Source organism: Pundamilia nyererei, unplaced genomic scaffold (genome assembly GCF_000239375.1).
Source record: "Pundamilia nyererei isolate P.nyererei 1_Seehausen unplaced genomic scaffold, PunNye1.0 scaffold00144, whole genome shotgun sequence".
Lineage (NCBI taxonomy): Eukaryota > Metazoa > Chordata > Actinopteri > Cichliformes > Cichlidae > Pundamilia > Pundamilia nyererei.
The window spans coordinates 459538-478609 of record NW_005187545.1 but is presented as its reverse complement, the minus strand read 5'-3'; the positions used below and the strand labels follow the sequence as shown (position 1 = coordinate 478609).

Below are 19072 nucleotides of genomic sequence, written 5' to 3'. Positions count from 1 at the left end.
AATTTTCATTCCCATCATATAATGTAGCTTCCTTGTGTTTCAAACACATTACTCAGTCCATAGCAGTACAGATATCAGCATGATTTTTTTACCGCTTGATATCTGATGTGTTTTTAAATAAAGTTGTCCTTTATTTATTTTTTGAGCAGTGCGTCTGACTATAATACACACATGTACAAATAACTTGACTAGTTTCATTCGTATCAAATGTGCGTCATTAACATCAAATCAGTATTCTGTCCATGTTGGTATATTGTACCACTCCTGCTTCATTGTCAGTATGCATAACAAACACTACGGATGATGAATCTATTGTAAAACTGATGTTGAAATGTCCCGCTGCGTTAGTCTACACAAGGTGAAAGGCATTAACTCGATGTGGTATGTGACTGTGCAGGTAATGCTGGTCGTTCAGAGCGCTTTCCCTCTGCTAAAGTTTGGGTCAGGGCTCAGTGTCTGCACACAGTAATTGTGTCCTTGAGCTATACCTGTGTGATACAGAGCCGATTCCACTAGTCTTCCTACATGTGTTTTCCTCTACTCTCTTTCTTTGTTGCTGATCTTTGTTCCTTTTCTCTTCTTCTTCCTTTCAAGCGTTCTTCTCGGCATTGCTTTTTGGCTGCTTTGTTTCATCCCATCCCTCTTTCATTTGTCTCTTCTTCCTAAATGTTCTCTTTGGTCCAGCTTCCCAATTATAGTTTAACAGGTGAAAACAGGTGGTGTTTTAGCTGACAGGGCAATGTGTATATGAGTGCATGTGGTCTACTGCGGAGCGGAAAATAAACCATGAAATTTAATCTTCACCACACAATAAAAAGTAGGAGTCAGTTGGTTCACACAAGGTTAAGCTAATGCTCACAGACTCACTAGTGTATCTCCAACTCTGATCTCTTTGTCTCACACACAAACACACATAACTGGAGCCAGCACAGTAAAACTATTCCTCAGCAGCTCAGCTACACTGTGAGTTATTCAGGCTGTTTTTACTTCGTCTAAGACACCAACACAGCATGTATTTTATTTTTAACTTGATTTTTACATATTTCATATAGAAAAAGAATAATAGAATATGCATAGTATATCTAATACTTGTATTGTGCTTTTTTACAATGACAAAGGTGAAGAGTATGTCTCTGTTTGGTTTAATGGTGCTTCTTCTATGGTTTCTCCTCTGTGATCCATCCATCCATTCTCTTCTGCTTATCCTTGTCAGGGTCGCGGGGGCGCTGGAGCCTATCCAGCTGTCTTAGGATGAAACGCGGGGTACTCTGTGATCCAATATTCATAATATAGCTTCTAAAACATAATGAATCTCTGTTTTAATTACACAGGTATGTTCAGTTTACTTGTATCACTCTTGGACTCAGGGTTTGAGTTTTGTTGCTCTTGTTTTCTTTTTTGTGAGGTTATGGTTCTTGCTTTTAGTTGTGTTTCTGTTACTCTTTGAAATTCAGTTAGTGTTCTTTATATTTGGTTCCTTGTGGGGTTTTTTATCCTCCCCGGTTGCTCTTTTAAGAAGTTTTGTCTGTTGCTTGAGTTTTGTAGCATTGGTTATCATTTGGTATTTGTTCACTGGATTTCTTATGTGCTTAGTTTTGTACTTTTTCTGGTCTTAGTGTTTATTTACTCCCCTCTGTGTTTTCCCCTTATTCTTAGTTTTTTTTATTTGGTTGTTTATTTGGTGCTTTAGGTGCTCTTGCCATGGATCATCTGTAGATTTACACTTTCTCAGTGTCTTCTTTCACTTCATGTATAATCCTAGAATTGCTACAGTGTGTTGGGATCAGAACTATGCGGGGGCCTGACAGTCGGCAGCAGAAATCCTTATTCCTCTTGTCACTGAGGATAGTCTTTTAGGACTGACTGTGTTTCTCAGGGTTGATATGCTGCTGAATGAATTTTGGACAGAGAATGTTACAAAATGAAAAGGCCTAAATTGCCTAAAGCGCAAAACCCAATTCCCCTTCCTTATAGTACATTTTGCTCCTCTGGTTCGTTGAGGGAAGGGTCAGCAGTTCCTCTGGCTTTCAAAACCGAGGCTTGCAATACAATCCATAAGTTCTGTTTGCTCTCCAAACCCAAACTATTCCCTTTTCATTTTTTTCCAAACCTCAGATTCTCCTCAAAGGCCCCATTAGGGACCCTCATTGTGTCCAAAGCCCCCCAAAATATGTACTTTTATTCCTTTCAAACCTTTAGCCTCTGGCTATCTGTGTGAATACAACAGCTAGCCAGCAAGAACCCCTGCAGTGTTAATGCGCTTTTATGTTTACTGTAAGTGGTTTGCTCACTTTATATCGCCGTCCTATGACCTTTGGAGTAGAAGAAATGTGCTCGGAAGTGTACTTGTTTACGGTAGGATTTCCAAAGATGGAATCTTTTTTAGGTATAAGTTCAGTCTGTCATCTTTATTAATTCTGAGAAATAGTTCTGCCTCCTTACCTCATACTGTTGGTTGAGAGTGCAGAGCTGTTTCTGTAGCAACATGGATTGAGTTTCTTGTTTGAAGGCCTGCAAAGGTTTTTGCTTAAGAAGATCTGACAGCTACTTATTCATATTCTGATCAAACCTGTAGTGCAAAGCCTTTTCTATATACCCATTTCATAAACAATATGTAAATGATGCTGCATCCTTTTAGACTGTATAGTCAGTTTCTGTTCCAGCATCAGTGCGCTCTGATACAAGTTAGCGAGAGAGCATGCTGAGGCTTATATTCTGGGATTTTGTTTGTCACTACGCATTTCATTAACAAGTTGTTGAGCCTCTGGCTGGCTTAGTCAATGATTGATGTAACATAGCTATAGCTGCATTAGTCCTTATCCCTGTATACACAATGTACATGAGTACACTGTGTGTGTGTTGAGATTTTTTTAAATTTATTTTTTGCTGTATACAAGTAATTGTGTTAATCCCTGGAGCTGATTGGCAGTACAGTATACACGTGGCGAATTGTGTTTCTGTAGCTTCTTGTGAGCAAATGTAAACGTGCATAGTTATGTGCATGTATTAAGGAGACACGGCATGTGTTACTTTTGATTTTCAGCTATTTAGCGATACACGCACTGGTCACTTTATTAGGGACACCTTGATGGTACTAGGTTGGACCCCTTTACTACAGAAGTGCCTTAATTCTTCATGGCACAGATACAACGAGGTGCTAGAAACATTGCTAAGAGATTTTGCTTCATATTTACATGATAACATTATACAGTTACTACAGGTTTGTCAGCTGCACACCTGTGATGTGAATCTCCCATTGCACCACAACACAAAAGTGCTCTATTGGATTGAGCTCTGATGACTGTACAGGCCATTTAAGTACAGTGAACTCATTATCATGTTCAAGAAACCAGTTTCAGATGATTGAGCTTTCTGACATGTTGCCTTATTGTGCTGTAAGCGGACATCAGAAGATGGGTGCACTGTAATCAGAAAGTCAGCAACAACCCTAGACAGGTGTGGTGTTTAAATGATGCTCAGTTGGTACTAAGGGGCCACAAGTATGCCGAGAAACTTTTTCTCACACCATTACACCAGCAGCCTGAACTGTTGATACAAGGCAGGACGCATTCATCCTTTCATGCCAAATTCTGACTCTACCATCCTAATGTCATAGTGGAAATTGAGACTTATCAGACCTAGCAATGGTTTTTTCCAATTTTCTGTTGTTCAGTTTTGGTGAATTGTAGCCTGATTTCCTGTGTTTAGTAGACAAAGATGTGGTCTTCTGCAGCTGTAGCCAATCTGTTTCAAGGTTCAATGTGTTGTTCATTCAGAGATGCACCTTTGCATTCTAATGATTGGTTGTTTGAGTTACTTTGGACCTCTGTCATCATCTGGAAGAAGTCTGGTAATTTTCTCTGACCTCTGTCATCAACATGGCATTTTCACCCAGAGAACTGCTCCCTGGATATTTTTGCTGTTTTGGACCGTTCTCTGTAAGCTTTGGGGTTGGTTATGCAGCAACATACTGCATACTGAAGTACTGACATCAACAACAATGCCATGTTCATAGTCACTTAAATCACTTTTGTTTGCCATTCAGATGCTCAGTTTGAACTTTAGCAAGTCATCTAAGCCAGTGGTTCCTAAACTTGTTTTGCTAGGCCCCCCTTTCCTTTACAAGAAAATCTTCAGTTGCAGGAGTAGTTAGTCTTATAAGAAGTGTTTGTGAACTAAAAATCAAGAATTTGATTTGGAGAGCCCAGTGTGTGCTCCTGACACAGGGGAAACCTACCTTGGAACGACAGCTGTTGTGGAGGTGAAGCCCAGGGCAAGATATGCTTCATCATATGTTCTAGTCTCTGGCTTGGATGGAAGTTGGTTTGGATGCATATTTAGCAACGCTTCTCTTTATGCTTTGCCTTTGCATGGGAGCCCCTTAAAAAAAACCCTGTCCATTATGCTATGGATAATAGCATAATGGACCCCCCCCCCACAATGGCTTCACTCACTCTGAGAACCTCTTCTCTAAGATCTGTTGACAAAAGGCTAAACGCATTGGGTTGCTGCAGTGTGATTGGTTGATTAAACATTTTTATTAAATTGATCAGGCATACCTAATAAAATGGCCAGTCATACATTATATTAGTAAGGGTGTGACTTTTTTTTAAGAAAGCACCCTTCTTCATCTGTATTAATGCAGTCTTCTGGGACCCTCACTCAATTCATCTAGGTTTATGACTCCTTTATGAATTCAGAATTAGTGTATGAATGAGTTTCGGTGACTATAAAACTCATTCCACCAGTACATTAGTCAAACCAGTGAAACCAATAAAACCCTTTCTAAAGCCTTTGTATATGTTCAATAATGCTTTTCATGACCCTGATTAAAAATTTTAAGTACTCTCATGAGCTTACTGTAACTTTTTAAAGATTAGAGGATTTAATGGCTCTGTCCATTTATGATACTCCAGAGGGAACATTACAGCCTCCACCTACAGCCACAAAAGAACAGGGAGGGAGCGTTTCCTACTGCAATATAACTTTTTTCTGTTTTTTTTTTCTTCTTTTTTTTGCGTGAAGCCTTTGAATTTTAAAACATTTAAGCATCTTTTGTTTTCCCATATTGTTTCTCTTTCTGAGTGACAGCAACAAAGCTGGTAAACTGCCAGACACCAGAACAAATGTAAAATGACACAGATTACACAAACACACTCAAAATAATGAATCGCTGATTGATGATGGGCTTTCCAACTCAAGCTGTCCTGACATGATTTGGTTTTGCAATAATTTTTTTATCACTTTTTTTTTTAACTTGCTCTCCCCATCTGGATCCACTCTTCTGTCTTCTTTCCTATCCTCAACAATCCACTTAGCCCCTCCCCTGTCTCACTTTCCTTCTTTCCTACTCTGTCCAGTGTGTCACTTCATGCCTGGCTAGCTGCTGTCTCACCCATCACGAAGAGAAGACGGTGTAGAAACAGATGTAGCACTGGCAGATATCTGACATCAAAACACTTTACAGGCCAAGCACTCTATCATTTTTCATCAGTGACAGCTCACTCTAAAAAAAAAAACAAAGAGGAGAAAGTGAAGATATGATGTGGAGTGTGGTTAAAAATTGAAAGACATCATGCACACATAGAAGAATTAATACCAGTGTTTAGCAGTATCAGTTAATGGGCGGGCCATGTATGGATGCGCTGGTTTTAGTGCAAAGTTTCCTGAGTCTGCACCTCTTGTTATAACTCCTGGAAACACATGAGAAGTGAGAGATGAGAGTAAGAGGACAGAGAAGGACTGATGGGGTTTTTTTTATTATGAAAAGATCATCTGGATATGAGCAACATTTAGCACAGCTCAACTAATCATTTCCAGCAAATTATAATGGACAAAATGCAAATGATGGAATTAAATAGAAACTACCTACCAATGTATGACTGATTAGACTTATTGTTGGTGCTCTGTATGCATTCATTTGTGATAAATGAAAAAAAAACGTAAAAGTTTCTCTATTATTTAGATGACCATCCGTCACCTACTCAGAGTTAATTTTTCGATGCTTTTACCTGATGGCAGCAGAAGGAGCTTCCTGAAGGAAAAATTATAAAGAAAAATGTGCTGTAGGTGCTACAAAGTTTTTCTGCTGTTTTGAATTTTATTTTGCATAACTTTTCGAGGTGCTTAAAGCACAGTGATGCACATAAATCATCATTAAATTCACTGACAGGTGTGCACAGAAATCCTCTCAGTTGCTTTGCTGTGGGTGGCTCCTGAAACCTTTTAAAACTGTCTAGACAGATTTTATTGACTGATTACATCCATTAGCAAGTGACTTTTAATTTTTTTGATAGCATGCTGTAAACCACATTGTGACATTGTCTATCTTTCTGTCTTTGGGTGTCATTGAGATACACAAGTCACAAGTTGTTTTCTGGCTCCTCTTTTTTTCCTAAATGCTAATCGCTCAGCCTAAATCTAATTTCAGGGGCTTTTGGGTCACTTGTCTGATAATTATGGAGTCAGTAATGTATTTTATTAATGTCAGTGGAATAATAAATTAGGAGGTCCATTAAAATTTCATCAAAGGTCACATGGTTTCACCTCTTTGATTGATGTGGGGAAGAGAATTTGAGATGATTAGAGATGACATCCGTGGTTCCAATAGCTTTCATTTGCCAAAACATTTATCAGCATCGAGCCTCGCTTGGGAAACGTGATTGATGATAAAATGACTGCTCCAAAATGTGAAAATATGAAGCTACAAATCTAAAGAGAGGTGTTAAAAGTGGTCAGCAACGGTATTACACACTATCTACAGGAACCGAGAGGAAGAAAACATTTTGGGGGAAAAGTGAAATGATTTGAAAATGATTTCAAACTTGTATTTAATTGTAACTTATACACACAAATGTTCAAAAAACGTTTAAACATTTTGACTAAGTTGATCACTGGGAAGTTTACTGAAGGCTACTGGTGCCATCTGGCCGGGAACAAGTGTGACTTCACTGCTTTGCCTGAACCGTGCTTCATTTGTGTAATGTAACAAAACGAAAACATGTGTGTGAGTTTTCTGCTTTATGCTGCTTCTGGTTTGTCTCTTGTTAGGTAGAGCCATCAAACATGTGAAGGAGTCTATTTTCACCTCAGAGGCGGGAGCCAGAAGGGGCGTTCCCAAAGTCCTGGTCGTTCTGACCGATGGACGTTCACAAGACGATGTCAACAAAGTGTCCAAGGAGATGCAGGTGGAGGGTGGGTATTTACGTCATTAATCCTGAAATGCAATGAACGATGACTTACTCTGGCCCTAAACTATGAGTCTGTGACAGTCGGTGAGATATGTAATGTTGTTATAATGAGCGTGTGTGGTTAGAGTCCAGGAAGAAGATCAGAGAAAATCCTCATTCGACCTCTCTGTTTTAGTCCTGGATCTCTCACGCTGCTGCGGCAAGAAAACTAACAGTGTGTTAGATTAAAGGACTTAATTAATTCCAGCTTGTAATGAGTCTTCTTTTTTAATTTCATTCTCAGGCTACATCATCTTCGCAATTGGGTTTGCGGACGCAGACTACGGCGAGCTGGTGAATATCGCCAGCAAACCCAGTGACAGACACGTCTTTTTTGTGGACGATTTGGACGCTGTGAAGAAAATAGAAGAGCAGCTCATTACCTTTGTCTGTGAGGCTGCCACTGCCAGTGAGTAACACCAGCTCATGTTTAAAACAGAGAGAGAGAGGCCGGGAGGAAAATGAGTTCAAGTCAGATGAGGATACAGGTAGACAGAAGGGAAGAGGGACAGAATAAAATTCAGCTGGGAGAAAAGGAGATATGTATCCTGAGGGGAAAAAATGGAGGAGAGGAGAACTTGTGCTAATGTTGAATGAACTAACAGACTCAGTTTTGTTCTTTCAGCTTGTCCGTCTGTTTTGATGAGCGGTAACACGTTGGCAGGTAAGAGTTTCAAATACCAATCACACAGGGCCATGCACTGTGCTGAAATCCCTGGAGAGGAAGTAAATAATAATGACTGCAATTACATCATGATGGCCCACATAGTGGTGCTAGCAATGATTATTGATTATTACACCAAAGTGTTAATGGTGATGATTCTGCTGCAGGTTTCCGTATGATGGAGAAGTTTGGCCTGGTAGAGAAGGAGTATAGCACCATACCTGGAGTTTCTCTGGAGCCGGGTTCATTCAACAGCTTCCCTTGCTACAGGTTACACCGTGATGCCCTGGTGTCTCAGCCCACCAAGTGAGTAAATGAACATTGATGCATCCGTTCACATCACAAGAATTGTGTCCTCCTTGAGTATTGGTCATATTTTACTGAAACTTACAAACAGTGATCACCTAATGGGCTTTCACTCAAACTGTGCTCAATGTTAATGAGCTTTATAAACTCCAAACACAGCTCCAAATTCTTTAAGGTTGCATGTTGCTACATTTTGCATGAATAAAATGATAAAGACAGAAGTTCACTGAATGCCATTTGATATGATAGCTTGAAACATTGCTTTGTATACCACTTGTATCCTGTTAGATGGTTAGATAATAAAATAATAATAATGGATTGCATTTATACAGTGCTTTTCGAGACTCTCAAAGCACTTTACAATTCCACTATTCATTCACTCTCACATTCATACACTGGTGGAGGCAGCTACAGTTGTAGCCACAGCTGCCCTGGGAAGTGAGGCTGCCATATCGCGCCATCGGCCCCTCTGGCCATCACCAGTAGACGGTAGGTGAAGTGTCTTGCCCAAGGACACAAAGAAAACTAACTATAACAGTGATCTTATTGGTCATGGTGAAGGATGGAGTGGTCCTAATGGGTGAATCCCACATAAGGAAGGTGTGGTTTGGGACTTTCTATCACCATTATGCTAAAATCAGTATTATGGCCACTGCCAAGTATAACATGCTGATGTGTTTACATATTTTTACCATACTTTTTGGTTATGGTTGTAAATACTCCTGAACTCAAACACTTTCTTTTGGTGGTGAACTGAATAAATTTGTCCTGGGTATGACTGCTTGAGAGACTTTTCGACTTCTCATTGGATTTTAATTCTCATTAGTTTGTGCAATACAGCCAACCAATGGCAAGATAACTTATCCGTTTCTACAAATTACACTTTACAAGAACCTGTGAACTGTGATGGATCACAAGACACATGAGTTACTGTGCCACTGAAATTGTATTTCAGTTGTGCATCATTATTTCGTCTGATAAGGAAGTGGATTTGCTCAGATTACTGTTCTCTTTATTTTCATTAATGATTTGCTCTGTTTTAGCTGAACACACAGTTTAGCTTTTCTAATTGATTCTCTTGTCAGAAAACTCTTAACTGGAGTCTGCATCTAATATAACAGTAACTTTTAAACAGCCAAAAAACATCCATCCATTTTCTTAACCACTTATCCAACTTTAAAATGGGGTTGGAACCTATCCCAGCTGCCACATGGTGAAAAGCTGGGTACACCCTGGACAGGCTGCACTTTCTTCGCAGACTTATCACATACAGACAGATAGCCCCTCATCTAACATCCAACATGCATGACTTTGGACTGTGGGAGGAAGCCACACAGGCACAAGGAGAACACAAAAGCATGCCAGTAACCTTCTAACTGTGAGGTTATTGTCCTAACCACTGCAGCACCACGCTACCCAAGCCAAGAAACAACTGATCACATTTCTTCTTTATGACTGCTAACTCGCCTGACAGCACAAATGCTTGATGAACAATTGGCACATCTGGAGTTGGCAGCTGGGCATAGCTTTATTCAAGTGTCATTAAGAATGAGATTAGATCTTAGAGCAAATAAGCAAAGATGATTTTGGCCATAAGAATGATCACGACACAGGGACACGATGATAAATGAATCAGAAACATCTGTAATGCACTACTTTCTCCTTCCTAAGGTCTGGGTTCACACACTTCTGATAGCTGTGTGCCAAATCAGGAAGCTACATTTGTGTTTTTAATATGTTTGACTTTTTTTCTGATTTATGGTTAAAGTAAAAGCCTCTGTATTTACATTCATGAATGAGAATTTTTAGTTCTTGGCGATGATGCACCTACTTCGTTGAATGTGTTCTTGACTTGATGTTGTAAAGGTGTTTTTCTTATCCATGGAAATAATTCTGTCATCACGCACTTTAGTTGTCTTTTGTGGTCTTTCTGGGTTTTCCATCTTGTTGGCCACTGTATTCTTTCTTTTTAAGAAAGAACTAGATTGTTAAGCTGGTCACTTCTAAAGTTTTCCTTTTATCTCTGATAGATTTATTTTGGTTTTCTTGGTTAATGATCACCTTTTTTATTTCGTTCGGCATCTCTTTTGATCTATTTTTGATGGTTTCCACGAAAAGCTCCCAAATGCAAGTTAAACACTTTGAATCACCTGCAGGTTATTTATCTCCTATTTGTCATAGTATAATGAGAGAAACTGCTTCACCTGGCTATTAAACTGCCTTTCAGCCAGTTGTCCAATTATTTTTGAGCCTCTAGAAATGGAGGACTGTTTATACAAATGGCTCTAATTCCGAAACAGTTACAATACAGTACAGCACCTTTGTTACAACCCTTAAATTAAAGCTGAAAGTCTGTACTACAATCACACATTGATTGTTTGATTTAAACTGTGGTGGTGTACAGAACTGTGTCATTGTCCATCGTACCTTAAACAAAATTAACTATTTTGTTTGGTCTGTGTTTTTATATCTACAGTTTTAAACATGTACAAGGTTTTGAATAAACAAACACACAATTAAATAAATAAGTACATTTTTATTTTAATTAATAAATAACATTTAATCAGTGTTTTGATAATTTAACATTGTGTACACTTTATTAATCCCATAGGAAATTCCTCTGCATTTAACCCATTCACTCAGTGAAGCAGTGGGCAGCCACCAATCCAGCACCCAGGGAGCAGTGTATAAAGGCAGCACCTTGCTCATGGGTATCTCAGGGTAGCCATTCGGTGGATTTAAACCCCCAACCTTGCTATCATGGGGCAAACACTCTACCTACTGAGCTATTACTATCCCCGGCTATCCAATATATTCACTTTTTCTTGGAATTACACATCTCTAGAAAGTCAGGTACAGAACTTACAGTGAAAGAGAACATGTTGTTTTAAAGCTAAAACTGCAACGAGCCAGCCAGGAGTCAAACCTAGAATCTTCTGATCCATAGTCAGACATTGCGCCACTGGCCCACATGCAAGGTGCTGGGAAGAACTTGAAAGCATTCGAAGAGATTGTTCATATAGGTTAAAAGATTTGGTACGTATCTACAGTAGCACTAGACTTCAGGTACACGTTTAAATACAACATACATGTTTGCTTACACTCAGTAGCACTCAGAGCATTCAGTGGCTCCAGTTTCGATCCCCAAGGTCTTTTCTGATGTTTTCAGAGCTTATTTTCACTTGATGCTGTCAACAGACTTCCATTTCAGCTTCTTGTTCTTTGATTGCTCCTTTTCTGAAAAGTGACAACCACTCTGAAAAACTGAAGCTTAGGAGATTTAAGCCTGAAGTGCTCGGAGGCAGCTACCTATAAAAAGACTAGGCTCTGTGATTAAAAAGAGGCTGGTGCTCATAGTGAGTCTCAGGCATCTGAAAACACTCTAAAAGCAATCACAACAGCTAAAAACAGACAGCACACTTTTTAAAGACACCTAGTGCATACAAGCCTTTCAGGCACCGCTAAGCTTGCTATGTGTGTGTTTGCCTGTCCTTTCATGTGTGTGACAGGTATCTTCACCCTGAGGGTTTACCATCTGACTATACTATTTCTATGATGCTCCGCCTACTTCCCGAGACCCCACAGGAACCTTTTGCGTTGTGGGAAATCCTCAACAAGGACAACGACCCGTTAGTTGGACTGATTCTTGACAGTGAGTTTGAATCACCTATTTTCTTTCTTCTTTACCTTTTTTGTCTCAGCTGGATTTTCGCACATCACAGTTTGACAAGTATAGACTTAAATAGCAGATGTTTGCTACAGCTTTCCCAGCACCTCCAAGTAAACCGAGAAAGTGCATAATGAAGCCAAACTTAGAAGTCGGGCTGCAAAGATATTAATGATTCCAGCTGGGATGCTACATTAACTACAGTTTTAATCCACTATGGTTTATGCAGCTTTAAGAAGTTGGGACGCGTTGTGAGAAGAAAAAGAGAAAAGAAAGAAGAGGAATGCAATGATCATTTAAACCCATGGTTAATTGTATGCATGCTATATGTGCTTATTTTCAAATGGATGCTATTAATGTGTTTCAAAATATTGGAGTCAGAGGCATCAAAAGACTGGAAAGGATGTGTACGTGGGGAAAAATGGTGCATTTCAGAAGTCACTGACAGAAAAAGAAAATTTAAGAAAATTTCGCTTTACAAGTGAAGATGGGGATTCATTACTGTTTTGAATAATGTGGCATATTACTTCACAAAATGAAGAATAATGCCTTGTAAAAGTAAACATTAGAATTCAGAGATTGGAGTATTATCTACTGCAGTAGTTATTACAATATATTAATACGTCTGGAATCTGGAGAACTGGAGAAAAATCTGTCATGTAAAGAAACAATCATCTAAACAAGAAACACCACCATGATCCAAACTTATTAAAGACTTTTTAGAGATGGAAGGCTGTTCTGTGGTCCGACCAGTCCACATTTGGTTTTAAACTAATCAAAGGCTACTGGTGCACCTCTGTCAAGGTTAACTTTCACATCACCAATGATGCTGCACACTGTATACAAGCCTATATATGCCCTGAAACATATACAATGGTCTCAATGATTTCAGGAACAAAATGCAGTTTTCCACTTTCAAAATGTCATATTTTAGCTTGTTTTGCTTTGTGGAAACAACAAAAACAATAAAAAGTATTTTCTATTTAACCTCGAGGATTAATAAAAATCAAAGATACAGGCATGGTTAAAATAAAGCATGGCCTTTTTCAAATCTAAGGTTTAATGTGTCAGGACATAAAAACGATCTTTTCCTTAGCAGGTCTTAAAATTATGTAAATACAACTTTAGGTGAACTACAAAACTATTTATTTAACAAAAATTAGGTCAAAGATTATAGGTGTGCAAAACTAAGTGCACCTGATTAACCAGTGTGAGCACCTCTATAAAAGCAGAGGTTTTGGTTTGGAGCATTCAGGTGTGTGTTTACACAATGCCAAAGAGGAAAGACGCCAGCAATGATCGCAGAGAAGCAATTATTGCTCCCGATCAATGTGGGAAAGGTTATGAGTTGATTTCCATCATTGTGTGGAAGACCTTCTGACAGTGGCCCTGCAAATTCACCATAATGTCAGGTTTAGCATTGCTCCCAAACTGTAAAAATACCCAAGAGCTTCATCTTAGACTCTATAAGCCTCAGTCAGCATGGCAAATGTTGAATGGCTGCCAGGAGAAAGCCTGTTCTCTCTAAAAGGAACATGCCAACAGGGCTTAGGTTTGCAAAGTTGCATCTGAACAAACCACAAAGCTTCCGGAGCAATGTCCTTCGGACAGATAAGACCAAAGTGGAGATATTTGGTCCTAATACACAATGCCACATTTGTGAAACACCACCTACCAGCTAAAGGTTGGCCAAAACTGGGTTATGCAACAGGACATTGATCTCAAGCACAGCAGCAAATCTCCAAATGCTGCGGCAGAACCTGAACCTGAAGGGAGCTGTGCATAAATAATTACTCAACCAGTGAACTGAACCAATGTTATAAAGAAGTGTGTGACAAATTCTTCTACAATGATGTGAGGGATGATAAAGTCATACAGAAAATGATTAATTCAAGTTATTGCTGCTAAAAGTGGCTCTACGAGCTATTGAATCATTAGATGTACTTAGTCTGTCACACTCTTCCTACTTTTTGCCTTAGTTTTTGCTAAATAAATAATGACATATACAAGAATGTCATATTTCTGTTTATCTGAGGTTGCAGTCATCTGATTTAAAGAGCTGATAAGGACCAGATTTGTCATTTTGTCCTGATACATAAAACCTGACAGACTGTATACTTTCTTTTTACAGTGACTGTTCCTGCTTTTTTTTGGTAAATACCTGTATTATTTAACTCTTTCTGAATGGTCCTGATTATATGTATGAAAAGGGGTCATGGCCTTAAATTTACAGCTGTGGATCAGCCACAGCTTGAGTACGATATAAAGTCAGTTTTAGTTAAAACAGATGGGATGATGATGATAATGGTGGCTGAAGACTTACCATGGTGCAGTGGCTGTATAGTAAGTGTTTGTGTCATACTGTGATAAGCCCTATCACAGAAAACAGTGCACACTCGGTAAGCTCACCCCTAGGGTGAACTTTTAGAAGTGTTTTGGACATCACTGACTTGGAGAAGACTTGATCTGCTGCCATTTCCATATCAGTGTATGACATCCCATGTGAGATCCAAGGAGTAGCTGAAGGATGTTAAAAAATCATTTAGTTTTCTCTGCTTTCCCAATTGAGCCCGATACAGCAAGGAGGCAACAAAATTGCATTTTAGTTTGGGCTTGAGTTACTTTTGAGTGAGTGACATATATTTGCTTACATCTTGAGTCTTTAGTGTGAATACAACAGTGTATGTGTTATTCAAAAAGCTGTTTCTGTTAGTCCAGACACTTGAAATATGCAGTTTGATTTTGTTTGTTTCTGATTGAATTTCTTTTTTTTAGGGAATGCATGTTTGTAATACTTAGTCGTGTGCTCAATTCACATTTGCACCGAATGGGAAAATTATCTATCCTCCCAACCTCACTACCACCACTTTCCTCCCACAGACTCTGGAAAGACACTGACGTTCTTTAACCATGACTACAAAGGAGACTTCCAGACTGCTACCTTTGAAGAGGCAGCAATCAAAAAAATTTTCCATGGCAGCTTCCACAAGGTTAGTTTTTTTTTTTGCAACTCTACGCTGAAAATAACTTTACGTAGCTGGATTCAAAATGTAGGCGTCAAAACAGACAAAGTATTTTTGCATTGTGGCTAACATGCTGATGTCAAGTGTTTGCGCGTGCGTGGTGTGAGAGCCTGCGGTGACACCATCACGACGGCCAACAAGATTTCAAGCAGGTTTGATTTTCTTACGACCAAACGATTGATGATCGGGAGCTGGTCGTGAGGTGTTAATCGCTTCTCGTTACCCCATGTATACTACACGATGCACGACGCACGATGAAGGCGAAACTCGGGCCGATCACCAAAACAGTCGCACGACTGAAGAATCGGCTCAAAATGGGCCAAAAATCGCACAGTGTATGCCCAACATTAGGGCCTTGAAGGTTCTAATCCAGATAACATATTATAGCCTAACGATGAGATATAATAACCAACACTTAGCATTGTATCATTCTAATTTCCCCTCAATTACATAACTAATTTATCACCACAAAAATTCAATACAGTGGTCCCACGTTTATCGCGGTAGTTACATTCTAAAAATAACCCGGGATAGGTGAAATCTGCGAAATATCCAACTTTATTTTTTACAATTATTATAGATGTTTTAAGGCTGTAAAACCCCTCACTACACACTTTATACACTTTTCTCAGACAGGCATGAACATTCTCACACTTTTCTATCTTGTTTAAACACTCTCAAAGTTCTAACCTTTGTAGAAAAATAAGTCCAGTATTACAGAATGAAAAGGCACCCGCAGTTGCCTGTGACGGTGCAAAAGTTTCGTCGACATTGTTGTGTTTGTTGCAGCACTTCAGAGTCACACTGCTAGTGATCGAAGATTTATGTAAATTTGACAAGCTGAATGCATTCTGACTGTACAGGAGATGCGGCACGAGATTGATTGACAGTGGTTTACAGCCAATCAGCACGAAGAACACAGTGCGCTGTAAAAAATAAATCGAGCAAAATTGCATTAAAAAATCCGCGAAACAGCGAGGCCATGAAAGGTGAACCAAGGGAGCACTGTATTATGATATGTGATTATAGCATGATGATATTACGTTGCCTGATGATTACATTAAAAAAGACTAAAGTGTAAATCATACAATAGAGCAGCTCGTGACCATTGAAGCTTATCTACAAAAATGTCCTAATTACTATACTTAATCACATTCTCTCAAAGTAGGACTACTTCCTGCTTGATTTATGACCTCAGTAAACCATTTCCTGTTGAGTTTATTTTTCCAAATAAATGACTTTATGTCTTATTTTAACATTACCCATTTTCTAAATTATGATCCCATTTATAACAAACTTAGCAGTAAGTATCTGCTTCAGGGTGAGCGTGGGTTGCAAAGTGGCTTTCACAGGTATATCATCTGTGTGCATGCTAAAGCAGCTTCAGTATAACAGAAAATGAGTCATCAAACGATGTGGTCGGACTATAAGATTAACTGATCTGCTGGGATTGCAGCTGCTAATGCCATGCTAACGCAATATTTGGCTTAACATATTTGCTGTACCCATACAGTGATAAACTCTGTTCAGAACTTTTAGGTGGTAGTGTTTCACATAAATGTTGAGGTTTGCTGCCTTGAAACTCTGGAGAGCAGATTGGGACAGAGAGAGAAGGAAATGTGGCGGTAAGCTGCCGTAGAGAGCCAAAAACATAAGAAAGCTCTATTGTATTTTTGGTGTTTTTGAAGCTGTGGCTCCTGTTGGGTGGTTTTCCAGAGGCTCCTGGGCTGAAATTTTTCTCTCGATCTGTCAGCACTGCTGCGGAGAGTGTTTAAAAATGTGATGATAGCCCCCTTTCCTATTCCCTATCTCCCTCCCACTCTCCACTGCTTTTCTTGCACCAATTGTTGTTTTTTTTAAACCAGTGGAGAGTGCAAAGTGGGAGTAAAACTGCAGATTTTAACAACCTTTAAGTAATTTCTATGGTCTCCTGTGATAAGGTTATTGTGGACTTTTGTCATTATTTTTGATGTGAATTTAAAAAAACAAGAATAATCTTATTTTAAACAGTCTCTTTCTTTAATCAGTGCAACACAAGTAACTTTTTTTTAGAGTGTAATCCCTTTAAAAAGTAGATTTTATGAGTACACCATTAGAACAAGGTCTTTAGTTGTTTATGCAGTCATACCTATTCCCTGGAGAAACCATATTATTTATCCCACCCAAATGATTTTCTTCCAAAGGCATTTCATATTTCCCTCGATGACTGGGATTACGTCTGAGCATTTTTATGTAAATTATGTTGTATCTAATTACTCTGACTGAGTGAAAATAGCAGATTCTGATGGCTTTCCTCCAACAGAAGACAATTTTGTGCTCACTTGAGAGGAAAGAGCATTTTGAGAAAAAAATAAACACAGAAATAAATACTGATGCAAATGCCCCCGCTGAATAAATAATGACATTGATTTAGCCTCAGCAGGCCCAGGAAATGACTAATTCACATTGCAAAACAACATTAGCCGAGATAAACGAAATAATGATAATCAGTCCTTTTGTCTTTACATGCACGTTCTCCTTTGAGTGCCGATCATTTCAGGAGCTCTCTTAATTCAACCAGTCGGATTTAGATTTTGCTTTATTTTCTTTATTTTTTTTTAAAGACTAGTAGATGTTTGTTTGACAAATGAATAGAACTCCAAGAAAAGTTTCTATAAACATTATTTTGCCTGGAATTTCTGTGGATTTCTGCTGAAAACAAGCCAACAGCAGCCCACTAACTGTCTCTATCTCAGTTCTCAAATGTCATGGAGTAGCTGTCCATCATTCTCTCTGCCTTTTGTCTTCTCTGTTGTTTCTCGCCTTTCTCCCGGAGAACATGACAATTTTCAGAGAGGGAACAGATGCAGAGGACTGCCTGACCAGAGGAAGTCTCCCTCTCCATTTAGACAGGATGACAAGTGAATAAGAGGAGTGTGTGTCTGTGTGTGCATGTTTGTGGGTCCTTTATAAAGGGATTACCATATGAAGACGCCTCATGTGAAAGCAGGAATACTCAGCGGGATCTGGCACTGGTGGAAGCACACACACAAACATACATTCAGCATGTTTGCGTGTGTGTTCTCTCTCTGTACACAGAGGGAACAAAAACAGGTAAAGGAAGAGAAGAAATGGATATGATGAGGAGTTTTAACTCTTAGACACACAGAGAGAAGAGGTGAAAGTTATCCGCGATACACAACTCATTTTGCTCCAAAACTGTGCGGTCACTATTTCTGTGACCCAAATGATTGAATGCCCCGCATTAAAAAGTTACAAGCAGCACACAAAGCTGTCGTTGTGTGCGCTGTAAAAAATCGACACTAAGGAAATTTCCACCTGTACGTTTGTTACTTTCTACAGCTATCCACCATATCTCACTAAGTTTAAAGAAGCACTTTTAATTTGTTTATTGATTGTTGTTATTATTATTATTTTAAATCTATATTGATGAATGTTGGTAGGTCCCCGCCTTTGACAAAACACTTTAGAACATAAACTATTTGGTCTAGAAAGTAAAAAGAGTCCCTGTAGGAAGTAAGACGTTTTTATTGTCCAGTGTAAAAAGCAAAGGATTTTCACCTTGGAGAGAGTTTGAACCATAAGTGCATCAGTGTTTAATGAACTGTTGTGTGGAGGACACATTTCTGGGCAGAAGTGCAGGATTCTTGAGACAGGAATAAACTTTAAACAAGCTTTAACGCTTCCGGTTCCAGAAAACCAAAAAGAAAGCCCAAAATCTGAATGGTGACAGGGTACCATTCCAAAGACTACAAACATACTCAGAAAAGTCAGGGAAAGCAGAGCAAGGAAACGAACAACAATGTGGAAAATAAAACACAGGACAGGGGGAGACTCAGGAAATGGATACATACAGGTGGGGAACACAGCTGAAAGTAATCAAGGACGAAGGGACAAGGAGGGCAAAATCAAATAAAAACAAACAAACACCAGAGGCAAAAATATTATCAACATAAAACAGGAAGAGAAAATTATCTGTGGAGCCCATATACATGCATGGACTCAACATATGGGTAATGACCAGAGATGGGCAGTAACCCTTTACAAGTAACGTCCAACATCCAGGGACCATTCTTGTCTTGTGGGAGAGGTTTAGGGGGCAGTTTTGTTTGTTTAGATTTAGTTTGTTTCTGCTTTCCTAGATTTTTCTATATTTATCTGACAGATAAACCCAATCCAATAC

At 39.0% G+C, this 19072-nt stretch overlaps 1 protein-coding gene across 1 annotated transcript in view; it reads left to right on the top strand.

Moving 5' to 3' along the window:
• col14a1a (collagen, type XIV, alpha 1a) overlaps positions 1–19072 on the top strand; it is a 151839-nt gene that overhangs the window by 80883 nt on the left and 51884 nt on the right. Inside the window, exons 27-32 of the mRNA XM_013913665.1 lie at positions 7051–7194; positions 7474–7638; positions 7855–7893; positions 8061–8199; positions 11709–11851; positions 14747–14856. Of these exons, the coding sequence (XP_013769119.1) occupies positions 7051–7194; positions 7474–7638; positions 7855–7893; positions 8061–8199; positions 11709–11851; positions 14747–14856 (740 nt within the window). The remainder of the gene's footprint in view (positions 1–7050; positions 7195–7473; positions 7639–7854; positions 7894–8060; positions 8200–11708; positions 11852–14746; positions 14857–19072) is intronic.